This window comes from Genypterus blacodes, unplaced genomic scaffold (assembly GCF_046128005.1).
Source record: "Genypterus blacodes isolate CSIRO-AG114 ecotype Tasmania unplaced genomic scaffold, CSIRO-AGI_Gbla_v1 ptg000141l_1, whole genome shotgun sequence".
Lineage (NCBI taxonomy): Eukaryota > Metazoa > Chordata > Actinopteri > Ophidiiformes > Ophidiidae > Genypterus > Genypterus blacodes.
This window is the reverse complement of record NW_027466943.1, coordinates 365,001-381,470: the sequence shown is the minus strand read 5'-3', so window position 1 is coordinate 381,470 and position 16,470 is coordinate 365,001. Positions and strand designations below refer to the sequence as shown.

The 16,470-nt window shown below is 45.6% G+C and overlaps 1 protein-coding gene across 2 annotated transcripts in view; it reads right to left on the bottom strand.

Annotated features, from left to right (window-relative positions):
• Window positions 1-1,459: 1,459 nt before the first annotated feature.
• The window catches only part of aopep (aminopeptidase O (putative)), a 68,325-nt gene continuing 53,314 nt past the window's right edge, over window positions 1,460-16,470 (bottom strand). For both annotated transcript variants that reach the window (XM_076165184.1, XM_076165185.1), the window contains exons 15-18: window positions 12,177-12,293; window positions 8,083-8,169; window positions 7,376-7,547; window positions 1,460-1,737 (exon numbers count right to left, since the gene is read on the bottom strand). In XM_076165184.1, coding sequence (XP_076021299.1) covers window positions 7,407-7,547; window positions 8,083-8,169; window positions 12,177-12,293 — 345 coding nt within the window. In that variant the 3' untranslated portion in view covers window positions 1,460-1,737; window positions 7,376-7,406. The remainder of the gene's footprint in view (window positions 1,738-7,375; window positions 7,548-8,082; window positions 8,170-12,176; window positions 12,294-16,470) is intronic.

The following is a 16,470-nucleotide window of genomic DNA, read 5'->3' as shown; positions in this document are numbered from 1 at the left end:
TGAGTCAATGTATCGTCTGATTCTTTCAGTCCTGTGGAATGTTTGAATCTTCCACCACAGACCAGCAGACACACTGTGATGGTCTCCAGTCTGAATGAGGAGAATCCACAGTAAAAACAGAATTCATGTTGTAGCGTTTACAGAGTAACAGCCGGTAATGAAGCTGATCTCTGCCGGCGTATTTTATTTATACGGATGTACAATAGAACACAGTCATTCTCAACAAGGATATTTTTAGGACATGGCAAGTAACAACAAAATATATAAAAGGAATCAAATAAGGTCAGAAATAGCAAAGAAATATAGCAAGAATAGCAAAAATATACATTACAGTAAAACACTTCCAGAGAGGGTATAGATGGGGAACAGTAAGAATAATGAATATAATACATAAAGAGAAATGGAGTGTAGGACTGCTGATGACTATGTACATTAAATTGTAGTGATGTAAATAAAAAAAAACATTGAATGTACATAGGAAGTGACCAGAGTGAGGTGAGAACTCAGGTGATCACTAGTTGAGATGCCTAATGAGAAATCTGTTAGTGAGTCTGGTAAGTGTGATGTACATTTCAGGTTTCAACACATCATGTTAACCATACAGCAGCAGCCTGAACGTGTGTGCTCCTAAGGCATTGTGTGTGTGTGTGTGTGTGGTAGAGGGGTTGCGCGTAGGCGAGGTGGAAGCCGATGATGTACTCTGCTGTCTTCCCCATCCTCTGGAGGGCCTTGTGATCATCAGCGGAGCAGCTGCTGTTCCATGCAGTAATGCTGCCAGAGAGGATGCTCTCAATGGTGCGCTTACAAAAGTTGGTGAGAGTTTTGGCAGAAGTGCCAAAATTCTTGAGTCTCCTCAGGAAGTTAACGCTCGTTCGGGCAGTTTATATCCGATTGCCTGGCCCAGCCTCAGACAGGGCCGGAGAGCAGTCGGCCTAGTGCACGGCTCAACTCACAGCAGGGATGATGCTGCTTGTTGTTTGTACTGAGTTGAACTGATTGAATGAATAAAAAGTTGTGCATTCACATTAAGATAAAATATTTTTATTGTATCAATATAAGCATGAAACTGTTACACAGAAACAAAAACAGAATGTACAGTGGCAGTTTGCATTTCAGTTACAGAGCCATCAGGTAGAAGTCCAGAAATGCCCTGAGAATCAATCCATCATCCGGTCTGGTGTGTATTTTCTAACGTCTGTGATTTCAGAGCAGAGTGAAGTCATTTGTAATGATTGAAAACACGACTCACCTGAAAGTATTTCCAGTCTAAACTTTTAGAACCGGATCACAGCTCCAGACTAAACAGACATGAACTCACACCAACCCACACAGGCATATGCTCTCTCTTTCTCTCTCTCTCACACACACACACACACAGCACGGGAGCTCAGAGTATCATCAATTCTCGCTTTCCTTTCACCTTTACAGATACACACACTGGGACACTTTTATCTGCAGCTAAAGGGAAATTCAGTACACGACACAAACTCTGGATCATTTTTTACAAACATATGGTATTTGGACGGTCAAACAGTGAGAAATGATTTCAGACTGAACACAGCCTCCATCTTAATGCTTGCCAGTTGGCCTCGGCTATAGAATAACAGTGCAGCCTTCTGGCGTTCACCCTGCTGAGCGGTTTTGCAGTGTCCCCTCTCCTGCGGAGGAAGAGGAGGTGTGCGGGACCCTTCGGCACCCCCCTTTGCCAAACTCACATCTCTGTCTGCAGCCAACAACCTGGGAAAGAAAGATATTGTACAAATTGGAGCGTGACGGAACATTGGATGGATGGTCACAATTCTGCCTGCGTGCTGTGTTAAGGAGACACTTTTTTATGTGGGCTAAAACATTCTGAAGCCAAAAATGAAGAGATACGTAGGTGCAGGATGTGCCAGGATGTGCCAGGATGTGCCAGGATGTCTCTCCACCTAATGATGTTACAAGCTGATAGAACTTACCAAGTTACGAAGTGCAGGAGTTCAGCGTGGATGGAGAGTGGACCGGACTCCTGTTCCTGCTGAACTGAGCCAGTGGTTGTATAAGACTGATAATCAGCTCAGTAGGCACAGGAAGCCGAGCCCGAATCCGTTTCTGTTTCACAAAGCACTTTCTGCCTCTTTTTTATTTATTTATTTCTCTGCTGACTCGGCTCGTGTATCAGATCGTTTCACTGTGCCTCAACCAAACTACAGACCGAGACCAGCACTCAGACTGCTGGATCACACCGTCAGCACCACTGCCTCTGGGATGGTGGGAGCTACGGTACGGAAATAGCGGAACGTTGTTTGTGTGAAAGTGGGGAGCGTGCACTAACACACACACACACACACACACACAGAAAATCTACTACTAATTGCCAAAATATTCTGTGATATATGACCTCATCCAAAAAGCTCCAACAGGTCCCCAAAACACACTCGATGTGAAAAACAGGCGAATAAGTTTATTCTTGGTGTCTTTACATAATGTTGCTTTGTCCTTTGATGTGCAGAGCCCCCCCCCCCCTCCAAACCCCCCCATTAGTCTGTAATAAATCACCTTTTAGGTTGAGGCTCTGATGGCAGTTCCTCTCCTTTACAAGCCTTTGATGGTCATTACTCTTTTAACAGCCCCTAAATATAGATCTCAAATGGCAGACTCCACATGGCCCTCATTTCTAATTCACACATCTGTCCCCGTTTAGTCGCCATTTTGTCAGTGTGAATATAGAGCCGGGCAATAGCTCAGAGGCCGACTCCATCTGAAATGAATAATCAGTTTTAAAATACACTTCGGACCAACGTGTCTCCTTTTTTGATCAGGCAGCATCTGAACTACACACACACACACCTTCTCATTACAATAAGAGTGTAGTAAGATGGCGGTGCAGTCGGCTCATAATCAAACCGTCAACAATTCTTTGGCTGCAGTGACTGAGTTTGTTTGTTGTGAGGAGCGTTTTTTGTTCTAAAGTCTGTTCCTCGCCTCACGCAGAGAGTTATTCCTGAACGTGCTGACAGATGGTGCCTGGTAAATATAAACTAGTACGTTAAACCTGCTGACCTGGCAGAGAATGTTCGCCTAGCCAGGTTTACATGGTGTGTTTTGTTTCACGTTTATCTGGACTAATTTGGGACACACACACACACACACACACACACACACACACACACACACACACACACACACACACACACACACAGCGCTTTGACAGTAAGCCCTGTCACACTCGGGTGTATGTGATGCACCGTGACCCACGTGAGAGTTGCCGCTTCAGTTTTGTGTCAGTGGGTGTTTCACAAGATTACAGCTTTTTGTTTGGTGGAAAGTGAACAGCGTGCAGCGAGACGCTCAGACCGCCGTCCCTGAAGGATTAAACGCTCTAAAAAACGTTCCTCATTTCCATCTTTGACAGCTCGGGTGTTATTTCCCTCCTCTCAGTGTTGAAATGCGTTCTGTCACAATCTCAGGCTGAGATCAGGAATCGATACACATCAGCCGCAGACACCACTTCTCACCGCCAAAAAGGATTTGAAGTCTCAAACCTGAAGCGCTCTGTAAGAACTAAAAGGCTGATTTACTGCTGGCACGATTGACCTTTGGTAATGAGAAACCCAATCTTCCTGTTGGTTATGTCAGAACGCTCCCCGAGTTGGAGACGGCCGCAAATGATCCAGAATAATGGCGATATGGGCCGAGGATGAGGATGAGGATGAGGACGGTGGCCTCTGCTCTCAGGTCTGTCAGCTGTGTTTGGGCATTTCCAGGCCTCATTAGTACGAAAACTAAACCCTGATCGTCTTTCTCCTGAGGTGGAGTTTTCAAACCAGCGTCTTCATCAGGGTGAACTTTTAACACTAAGTAACCTTTAAGGCAGCGTGCAGCAGGGAGAGACGGGCGGGGGGGGGGGGGAGAGGAAGAGGAGGAAGAGGAGGGGAGGCTTTCATTAGCACTGGTTCATGTTTGCTTGATTCTTCTGACTTAATCCTATTAGTAGGTATCGGTATAGGAGTGTTAAGGCTTTTGTTGACATCACCATGGTAACTTCCAACAAGTGTTTTAAGACAACAAGGGTCATTGACGTTTTTCCTGAATTGAACATGTCTAGCCGTCTTCAGCCGCAACACAAAGGAACCCTGGTGATGTCATAGAGGTCAGGTGACTGTGCCGCGCCCTCTAGAGTCACAAAGGCTTTGATACGGCTGTGAAAGATGATTTTGGGACGAATATTTTTGTGACGGACGTCCCTAAATGCACTCTGGGAAGATAAGACACAACTACTACCACACACACACACACACACACACAGCGTTGTGTAAATTGCAACAATATGAGACAGCAGCAGAGATTGTGGCGAGGTCGTTTCTCTCTTTCCTCCTTCGTGTCTCTTTCTTTGTCTGGCTGTCTGGGTGTCTGGGTCAAGCTCTCCTCAGGTGCAGAACTTAGCCACTGTGAACAAAGAGGAGATCAATCACTGTTCACCAATCAGCTAAGCTCTGTGCCTGGCTGGAGAGAGGATACTGGCTGACACACACACACACACGCACGCACACACAAGTAGGACCCTCTGCCAGAATCATCATCCCTGCGTTTCCAATTCATCAACTCCTCAAACATAAAAACATCACAAAGTTACAGATAATCACGTATTTAGTTTTATGTTGCTGGAGCGTCTGTGTACAGGAGAGGCCTCGGTTGCCGTGGCAGCCGGCGAGGTCAAGGCTGTGTGGTAATCCCTGGCAATGTGATTTTTATCATAAGTCACAAATCAGCACGCCAGGAACCCTCACAGCCCAGACATGAAAGAACTAAATCTTCTGTCTTTCTGCTTCAAGCACATCGCAGAACGACAACACCCCAAACTTTCTTTGTTCTCCCTCTCTCTCTCTCTTTCTCTCTGTCCCCCTCTCTCTCCCTCGCTCTCCCTCGCCCTCTCTTATGCGCCAAACATGAAAGTGCAGACCTGTAGCCGCGCTATTTTTCAGCGCTTTACCCCTCTCCTCCTCCTCCTTTCCCATTCGCCACGCTCGGCTGGCCCAGTGATATGCCCCTCATTAGGCGGATCAAGGGATTCCAGAGGCATATACGGGGGGAGGAGAGAGAGAGAGAGAGAGAGAGAGAGAGAGAGAGAGAGAGAGAGAGAGAGAGAGAGAGAACACTTCTCCTTTAAAGGGTTGTGCTTTTAGATTTGAAAACAGTGCAGGGAGCCCTGACAGACATGTTGTTTTCAGTTTCAAACCCCTTAGCTTAATCCCTCCATACTGCACTCTACCCTGTGTGTGTGTGTGTGTGCGTGTGTGTGTGTGTGTGCAGGCAGAGGTGTTGCGGTTAAGAAAGACGACACGAGAACACAAACTGAGCAGTAAAACATAAATCTATCTCCCCAATGTGCAATATGAAAAATCAGTGAGGGGGTCGGTTCATCCATCATTTTAATTGGAGAGAGATTTGGACCCGAGCTGAGAGGAGCAGTATGATCCATTGATGTTTACAGAGGCTTGTTTGGTTCAGTCCAATGGGAAACAATGGGAAAAGTTGGGATATTAATCTCTAAATGCTTCTTTTCCTGCGCTATTCCATTTCATTCCCCTCTCCGTGTAGTAAAGCTCCACAGGGAGGTGAAGAAGAGGAGTGAAGGATGATGACAACAGATCTGCAGGCACAGATAGGCGCTCTGTGTGTGTGTGTGTGGGGGGGAGATTTATCAGGCCTGAGCCAGATGCCAAGCACTTGTCTAGAAAGCCTTTCACATCCTGTGCACATGTATAAAGCTGTGTGTGTGTGTGTGTGTGTGTGTGTGTGTGTGTGTCTGCAGATAAAAGCCTGTCTTGTAGTGGCTCAGTCACAGCCTAAAAAGGATTTAGTGTTGTATGTCACTCAGGTTGACAAGTATTTAGCAGCGACTCCGCACACTTTCCGTGACGATCAAGGTCACAGCCGCTTGGTACGACCCGACGCTCATCACACTATAATAACAGATGATAACAGCTGATTGTGTTCAGACACTGGGTGCACTGCCTCATGCTCCACCTGGTTCCGTGTGTGTATACAGGACTGCGTCTTACTGCGGAGGAGGGAAAAGCACATTGTCTCAGTTTCATCTGAGCAGATCACTGAGCGGTGGATTCACACAGCAGCTATAAACTCTCACCACTGGCTTGAGCACGCGTTTCAATCGGAATCACACCCGTGGATAGTCCATCTTTGACAATGAAACAATGAAATCGGTGAGATCCTCCTGACAAACTGGATGCTCTCTCAGTTTGACAAACAGCAGTGTGTCATCTGGACCAGGAGTCAAACACACTGATGGCATTGCACCACTGAAGAGTCCCGCTGGTATCGCACTAACACACTGTTGCAGCCTCTAAACGGCTTTGAAGAACGCTTGCCTGGCAGTAATTGAGCTGTCAAACCAAGGTCGCTTTAATTGGCTGCTTTCATTACTCAAAGGTCGTTGTCGGTAATGGCAGGAGATATGAAAACATCAGCGGTTGGGACGAGACGCGCCGCCTCTCCTCTTTGCATCTTCGCTCTCTTTGTCCGTCTCCAGCTGACATGTCTCGCTCTACCTCGCACTCATGTGTGTGTGTGTGTGTGTGAGGGAGAGAGAGAGAGCGACGGGGCGTAACAGAGGACCTTTTGAATCAGGAAATCAATTCTAAAGTCAAAGATAGGACTGCATCCACTTAACAGTTACATTCTGATAACATATCAGGAGGAATTCAACTAAAACTGATCTGAGCTGATACAGTATGACACACACACACACACACACACACATTTTCCTGGCTCAGCAGTATCAAAATCACACAGAGCTCCGTAGAAAAACCCACTCACTCTTTCTCTCGCTTGTTTGAGGAGCACATTCTTAAATTCCTGCTCTGACTCACACATCCTGACGGTGCCGCTGTGGAAACCAGGGAAAAGGCCCCATTATGAGTCTACAAACACACACACACACACACACAAGCGCACATGCACACACACATGCACACTGGGGTGAGAGAGGAATGTGCCGTGTAGATCAAGCCAAGCCAAGTGACTTATGGACAAGCTGTCCAGTGAGTGGACTCAGGATGGGTCCCAGCACATTCTCACACACTCAATTGGTTCTGTAGAAAATTGAAAGTCTATCAAATGTGGAAGGTGTCATATTTTTCTCCTACAGTCCATCTGAGCTGCGTTAGATCTTCATTATTAAGCTGCTGTATGAAAGTGGAGTAAACCAGACCAGAGTCCACTGGAATGAGGCAGGATTGATTGATTGATTGATTGATTGATTGACCTTGCATAAGTAAGAACAAAGATGTAAACCGTCGCTCTGACACACACACAGCTCTCTGTCTTTGTCATCACTCATAGCCAATAAGAACTCCGGGAAATAAAAACAAACCTCTTCTTCATCATCATCCTCTTCATCCTCATCATAGGACCATCTGCTCCACCACTCTGCGAGCTGACTGGTCCATTCCTTCATGGACCGACAAGAGGCACCGACGGGCCAGAGCCTGCTGCTCAGGCTCCTCCTGCACCATCAGCTCCCCGTACAGATACACACCCATGGCCTGGAACGCACAAACACACACACACACACACACACATACACACACACACACACACACACACACACACACACACACACACACACACACACACACACACACACACACACAATGTATTTTCACTTCACCTTCCTCTCAGGCAGGATAGATCTGTGATCATAGAAGTGTCAAAATGTCTGACACTGGCAAAATGAATCACCTGTGACCGCTTCAAATCACACAGTCCATCATTTTCAATGGATTCTATTACTTCACACAGATGGTGTTGTGCTACTTTTCAACATAGCTCACAGCCAACAAGGTGAGAAGGCTCGCTAACAGCTTCTGGTAATGGAGAGACGAGGAGGAAACACAAATGAGCAGCTAATTATCTTCCACAAAGGGAATAAAGAGAAGCACAAGAGCACTGAGGGTTTTCCTACAACTTAGAATAATAACATTTATTTCAATAGAAACAAACATTTATGGGTATAAAGTGGAAGTGATGAAGTGTGATCAAGCCATGGAGGAGAAAGGGAGCATGTGAGTGTGTGTTTACCTGGTGGTGTAGCAGGAAGTGCTCCACGTCCCTGTAAGCCTGAGTGTGTTCATGTTTAACCACCAGCTCACACCAGCGATGAACAACCTGCAAACCAAACCAGAGAGTTCATCAATTAACCAAATCATAAATGAAAAGGATTAATGTCTCTGGAAAAAGGTTTCATCTACTTCTGCAAATCATCAGAACGGAGCAGAACACTTGTTGGCAAAGATTGTTCAAATTTGGGTTTGTCCTTTCTGAAATGAGAGGCACTTTGGGAGACGTTTGAACGGTTTTGGTCGATGTGCACTTGATACACGGATGCAAACAAGGTTTTCCTCCTGCCAACAGCAAAACATCAACATTTGAAGCGAGCGGGAAGCTTTACGGTCCACAGTGAAGAAACTCATCCAGGATCGGAAGATTAGCGTCATCACAACAATTTGATTCACAAAGGAAAGCATCTCAGTTTAAGTACATCTGTGTGAGTGTGTGTGTGTGTGTGTTTCTACTGTATGTGCGCTGTATCTGTGTGTGTGTTGAAGCCTGGCCTTTCCCCCGGAGGAGGATCAATAGGAGCTCTGTTGCCGCGGTTACAGGAGAGATCACAGACTGGCTCTGTCCCCGTCTCAGCCGTCATCCTTCATCATCTACTCTGTGCACGAGTGTGTGTGTGTGTGTGTGTGTGTGTGTATGTGTGTGTGTGTGTGTGTGTGTGTGTGTGTGTGCGCGCACAGGCGTGGATATGTATGGAACAATAAGAGGAAGGAGAAAGATGGAGAGTGATAAAAGAGTCAAAGCGAGGATGAAATGGGGCTTCAGAGCTCTGACGCTGCTCTAAAGCACGGCAGGCTTCACTCGGCTGCTTCTCTGTGGGCGTTTCAATCTCTGTAACTATCTGCACACTCTGGGGATGACACACGGGCGGCTCGGGGAACGAGCGTGGGACGGTGCCTGATTGATCGTTCTGAGGATTGGGTGTTTCCACAGAGCTCAGATGTCTTGATGTTCATCCTAACTGAGGACTCTTGAAATGTCAAAACGTACTCAAGTGAATCTACCAAAGTGCCATTTGCTCTCCTAAATGGGAGAGTTGGCTTGTGTGTGTGTGTGTGTGTGTGTGTGTGTGTGTGTATGTGTGTGTGTATGTGTGTGTGCGTCTGTATCCTCAACGTGTTCATGCAGCATTAGAATGGAGACCAAGCAACGCTCCGTTAATAACAGCCACATTTAAATCCACACATTACCTCCGCAACCTGCTAAATAAATTGAATTTAATTGGTCTCAGAAGAGCTTTCCTCTCTTCTTCTCTTTCTTCTCTCCATCACTTGTTTCTCTCCACCCTTCTGCACTCATCTGCCTCTCTCATCCAAGTTAGAGTCCTTCCTTTGTCCATGTTGGTTTCTCCAAAACGTCCAAAACACACGTGAGAAAACTTAAAGAGAAGTTTCATCACGTCCTCCTATCATAACGTCTACCTGCATGATAAAGAGGTGTATGTGTGTGTGTGTGTGTGTGTGTGTGTGTGTGCCCTGTGATGCCCGCCCTGCCCTCCTGGCCTGCGTGGCCCCGGCAGCTGTTCCCTGTGCTGCGTTACATTCCTGGGGAGAGCCAGGGGCAGAGCAGCTGCCTGCTGCACCTCTTCTTACCCTGGCTTCACTCTCTTTCCTCCCTCTGGGCCCCACATGCAATTACACACTGACATTCCTTCATTTATTGCTGCCCCCTAACCACCAACACACACACACACACACACACACACACACACACACACACACACACACACACACACACACACACACACACACACAGAGAGAAAAGCTGCAACTGCTACTCCGATACCATGACGAACAAACTTACACATCTCGCACAGCAGGATTTCATAGGCAGAACAAACACATGACAGCGTTTGTAGTGAAGGTGCACATGTGGCGCTGCGTTCCAAACATGGCCACGCCCGAACACCTGAGCACAGCCTCGCTGGGTTTAAGGCCCAATTTGGGAATCTAACTAGCGTGTAATCTAATCCACTCCGCACACAGGGATAGAGAGAGAGAGGAGCAGGTCTGAGCCCACTCCACTGTGAGCAGAGTGGTCCTCTGCTTTTGACTCAAGCTCACAGGCCTGGTGCCTTGCTCATGGGTAATGGCAGGAGCTGTAGCCCAACACACACACACTTGTTTTTGACCGTAGGGGAAAAATAATCCACACACACGGACAAACATTGTAAACTTTGACCAAGATTTGACCGTTGGGACGAGCTAAAGCCGAGTCACACTGCCACAATACAAGCTTAACTCCTCTGCAATACTCTTCTGACTTAATGGAGTTTTGGAGTCACACACACAAGTGAAGTATTACATTTTGCTGTTCGGTATAGAAGACGGTTTAAGAAGTGTCCACATGTCAAACACACACACACACACACACACACACACACACACACGCACACACACACACACACACACACACAAACAAACACACACACACACACACGCACACACACACGCACGCACGCACACACACATCTACAGTCACACAGTACTAGACATCACATGAGGCTCATATGAAAGGAAGTGAGGCAAAGTCACGCACTCTCTCCCTCTCATTCATGCAAACACACGCTCTGACTCTAACATGCTCTCTCACACACACACACACACACACACACACACACACATTCACACATACACACACATATTCATGGTCACTCGCGCCGCGCACCAAGCCGTCCCTCTCGGCCACGTATTGGCTTTCATTATCGCATTAATACTCAATGCAAAGCACACCAAGGCTTCAGCCGAGGCTCTACAAAGCCCAAACTACAGAAACCTTTGTCGCGAGCCTGCCGTGACGTCCATTCTACTACAGAGTGAAGAACGCAGATCACAGATTTTGACACATCACATTTGACAAATCATATGATAAAATATTTGTCCAATAAAAAGCTTTCAGTCTGGTATTTATCCAATACTTTGAACAGGAATCACTCGTTGGAGAAGAGGACAGAGAGAGAGAGGAGAGAGAGAGAGAGAGAGAGAGAGAGAGAGAGAGAGAGAGAGAGAGAGAGAGAGAGAGAGAGAGAGAGAGAGAGAATAAATGGTGAAATTTATAAGGAGAGACAAAGGTGATTAACCTCTTCTGAATGAGATTACTAACATTAGGACTGGGCCATTGCCTTCAGACAGGTGCGTGCATGGGTCTGTGACTGTGTGTGTGTGTGTGTGTGTGTGTGTGTGTGTGAGTGTGTTTCCATGCATGACTATGTGCATAATGGCCTGGTGTATTTTTAGCAAACACAAAGTTTCTTTCCTGGAAATTGCAGATGAAAATCTCCTCTTTGACTCCAGGGCAGTCTGACTACAGAGGCCCAGGAAGCTCAGCCCCAACACCAGGCCAAACAAACACACACACACACACCCGCGCTCGCACACACAAAAGTGGTTTTGGTGTGTTCGTGACCACGGTGGTTGAAAGCGAGACAATTGCATGGGAGTGAAGTCACGGACGCTACAAAATCTGCTTTGGGGAGTTCAGACTCCAGCTCATAAAATGGCAGAAATGCATAAGAAACACATCTGACAACTCCTATAAAATACTGAGATTGAGTGAATTCAGATTCTGAGCCCTGTCACACATCGATCCACAACAAAAAACAGCTCATATAAATGAATATTGACAAGTCAAAATGGACGTAGGTGTCTCCTCGTGTAAACAACGAGAGGTTAGCGGCTCCAGCTGCGCTTTCACACTTGTGCACCTAGAGGAGAAGCTGTACAGTAAAGGACTCATCAGTCGCCAACAGACAGCTGCAGAGCACAAACACACACACACACACACACTCTCACATGCACAAACATCATTAAAGCCTAAGCCCGTAATAGCACCATTAAGGAACTTTGTGCAGTACTAAAACATGAAGTGAATACTTGGGGGGATTTAGTCAGTAATGGCCGCCGTAAAGCAAAGCACAGCTATTACAGAAGAATTTACTACACATTACTAAGCGACGCGTCTTGGGATGGGAGGAGAAGGGAGACAGCAGACTCCTTTAGTGTTGGATGAGATTATGTAGTGGGAGCTCTTGATTGTGTGCGTGTGTGTGATCTCACTTCAGCATCTTGGTCAGGGAGGTTGTAGGTTCTCTCCAGCGTACGCATTGTCGCCACGTTTAGCTCCGCCTCCTCTAACAGAAGCTCCAATAGCATCACTAGTTGATCGGACGTGACCTAAGGAGAAAAAACACACAACTCTTAATATTCCTGCTAAACTACAACATAATTAATATATACAGAATATACTTATAACATGTCTGTACACAAACGCATTCACGTCTGCTTGATTTTCACTTAAGAGTCACTTAATATTCAATATAGCAGCAGCTTGATGGAAACACACATCAGTATTCATCAGGGAGTTAACGCAGCCTTTCAAACGGAGGTAACGGCGACAGTGTGAAGCAGATGACGTGGAAATAAGTACAGCAAAATCAAGGGAATGACTGCCAAAAACAGGAAATATTACATGAAGCAAAACAGGACCGATGCAGTGGAAGGAGGGGGGAGGTTGAGAGAGAGAGAGAGAGAGAGAGAGAGAGAGAGAGAGAGAGAGAGAGAGAGAGATTTTTTCTACTCTTTGTGGTAAAAATGCAGCAAAATCCCCCCATCATCCATCTCGGTGGATCAGCCTCATTTCACATTTCTGCGCAAAATTAATATTTCAACCAAATATTCAGTGCCAGTCTTTCCGCTGTCTGAGTCTTTCTGGAAAGCGGCAAAAGTAAAAGTAGGTACATGCCTCAATGATACCTCCTGATATTCTTGTCATCGCTCCATGTGTTGATTCTCAGAGTATATGAGTGTGATTAATGTTTGCAGATCCACATACGTATAATCTAATTCAGCTATTGACTGTTTACCTTAGATATGATATAGAACTGATTCCTTCCAGTGGATGTCTGCTGGATCACTGCATTGTATATTAGTGTTGAGTTCCTTTAATCTCCTTTATATGACTTCATCAACAACGTATAATCAAATGTTGATATGATTCTTATGACTAATATTCAATATGTAAATAACACCTTTCACTTCCATGCGAAGATCAAAGTTTTCCTTCATTTTCTCTCCATATATCAATATAAGTGATGCCATATCCAGCCATTGTGCTTTATAAGGGTTACACCAACAAAACGTTACAGTCTGAGATCGAATGATAAGGGTCACTGCTGTTGCGTTAAAGTTCCTGCCCTGATCTCTGTATTATCCTGAGGTTACACCCAAAAAAAGGAATGGGGGAATTTTATTAGCACAAGTCTTTAGGGAGTGTGGAGAGCCATCTTGGTGATTATTTTCAGGATGTGGGCAGCGATATGAGAGAGCGACTTCCTCCTCCGGGGGGGGAAGAGCTGTGCCCGGCCATGCCTGCATCCCTGTTGGATACGTCCACATGTCCCAGTCGCACTCGCGCTTCACTCCCAGTCTGGGACACGATTAATGGCTGTGAAGGCCCCGCAGAGACCCAAGTGCAAATGGGTATAAAGAACGAGAGGAGGGAACAGACAGAGCTCTTCTTTCCACACACACGGACACACACGGACACACACACACGGACACGGACACACACACACACAGACACACACACACACACACACACACACACACACACACACACACACACACACACACACACACACACACACACACACACACACACACACACACACACACACACACACACACACACATGTATTTCCTGTAGCAGAGCATGAAGCTATTTCAGTCTGCATCCATGTAACATACAGACGTTCAATGTTCCTGTTATCCTGCTGTCGCCAAAGGATGAGAAGCTCGGTAACAATAAAGGAATAATGATATTTCACACGTGCTCTCAGCTTCTGTAGTTTTTAGTTTTGGTAAAAAAGCTGATTCGTCTTAAACCGTCAAGGTAAACAAGCTGCCGCAGTGCTGCTGGGCAACACCTAAGCTAAAACCAGAAAGTATTTCAGCAAGTACATGTCAGATCTGAGGGAATAACAGCTACACAGTGGCTGGCAGATGATCAAATCAAACACCTGCCACACACATGCACATACACACACACACCCACACACCCACACATGATCATTTAACTGCATGGAATATGTGATATTCAGTCTTTCACCTCTCGCTCTCCTCCTCCCTCCATTTTGTGAGGGCCGAGTGTTTTCTGAAGTGGCGTCTGCTGTCTGAGGGGCCCACCGATGATCCTTCATACTGCCTGCCTTTGAAAACGAGTACTCACACACCAATAAAATGCCGCCCTCACACACACACCAAGTATGAGGTCCTGTTGTGTCAGTATTTACAGACTTTATGTTGCTATGGTGATCATCAATAACCTCATTCCTGCTCATTGTCGATTGATACCACTGACCGGAGATTATTTCAGGCACGCTGATGCTGAAACACGTGCCTGACCACTAATATAACCTCCATGTTGAAGTCAAAAACACACACACACACGCTCCCCAATCACACAGCAACACAGGAACACAAGAACAATGGCAGCCTAATACTGGATTGTTAGATGGCAACCTTAATATTATCGTGTTAAACCAAATTTAGGCTCACTGTTTGGAAAGTCTAACTTCATTCAGGTCAGGGAAAGTGCTGTTTAGGTACGGTTGTGTGCTTGAGTGTTATGAGGCCAGTTCTGTTTATATTTCTGCAACATATGTTATGATAATGCTTCAACCATCACATACCCATAATGTCATTCCTTCTATCTTTATTTATTACATTACATTACGATCATTTGGCAGACGCTTTTATCCAAAGCGACTTACATTACATTACCACCCTTCGCAGAGGGGGGAGCAATTCAGGGTTCGGTGCCTTGCTCAGGAGCACCTCGGCAGGGGCTCGAACCGGCGACCCTCTGGTTCCCAAGGGGAAGCACTACCCACTGAGCCACTGCTTTTATAAAAAACAGTTGCATGCATTATCGATGTCTGCTTGCTACGATGCACTGTAGATCATAAATCTAATATAACATGGCTTAACTTGTTCTTTACATGTATTGGACATTGTTCATCCACATTGTTGTACTGTACAGTGATATTATGGGAATATGGGACAAACAGTGTGTTTCAAGATGTACCAAGTAAGATAAGTATATAAAAAGTACTCTGCTCTGCTTGTTAAAGGAGCTGAGATCACACATTTGCACTGGACCAATTTTTCCAGAGAATAAAAAGATTTTTTTAGCTCTCAGAGGAAAAAAGGTTGGAGACCTGTGTCCTATGGTGTAACACAGCAACCTATCCATCACCCCGATGGAAGCACCAGGTTCAAATGCTGCTGGGCGTAAACTGTTTTTTACTACGGCTTCCCGGCAAACGCTGTGACCTCTGACATAGGCTGTGCAGATTTATCTATCTATGATTCAACCGCGATGAGTAGATGTCCCAAACAATTGATAATGTAATCTTCCCAGGTGTTTAAAAGTCTGTTATCTAAGGCTTTTAAGGCTGCATGTGTCCTATAGAGAAGTGAACAATGACTTCACCCACAGAATTACAGTCACAACACCACTTTGGTAATTGGTTTTCAATTTGACAAATGCATATTTCTCAAATATCAACACAAACCTTCTGTTCCCTTTAAACCATGCCACAAATGTCTCCAGCCAATCAAGCAAGACGAGCGTCAGCTGCTCCGGCCAGTCACAGCACGCATCAGCTCAACCAATCGGTGTAAACGTATCTAGCCCTGCAGGAAAGAAAGCTTCCTCTCTAGCTATGGTTGGAGAGAAACTTGTAAATCTCGCTTTATACATTTGTGAGTCACATTTTATATTTGCAATGTTTATTTGTGAATAATGAAACAAATATATAGAAAAATGACTGACAGCCTCTCAGAGGGCCGAGCTGGGCGCCAGGTAAGGGTTATGAACAACCACATTTACACTTTTGGTAAACAATGAAGTTCAAGTGTTTAAAAATGTCCATGTGTCGTTTTTCCATTTGCTGACATGAATACATCCAGTTTGGCTTGTGCATTCCAGGTGATGTAAAAGTAAGATTACAAATTATTGAAATGAAGTTCTACTTTTTCTACAAATAATTCAAATTGAGTTTTTTAAGAAGTGACACCTCCTGGTGGATCACGGTATGACACAATTGTGTCCCCACTGGAATGGAAAAACTGTTGAAAACTGTTTGAGTTGAAGTTTAAGTGTGTGTGTGTGTGTGTGTGTGTTTTGAGAGAATGAGCAATTACAGGGGAAAGGGTGAACTCCATGGCTGAGTACACCCTTATTAAGAGGCAGGGCTAGAAGAATGGCGCACACACTCACAGTCAAAGTCCCATGTCATGACCTGGTCATGGAGAACTCTAACAATAGCCTTTAATGGTGCAGCGCTGT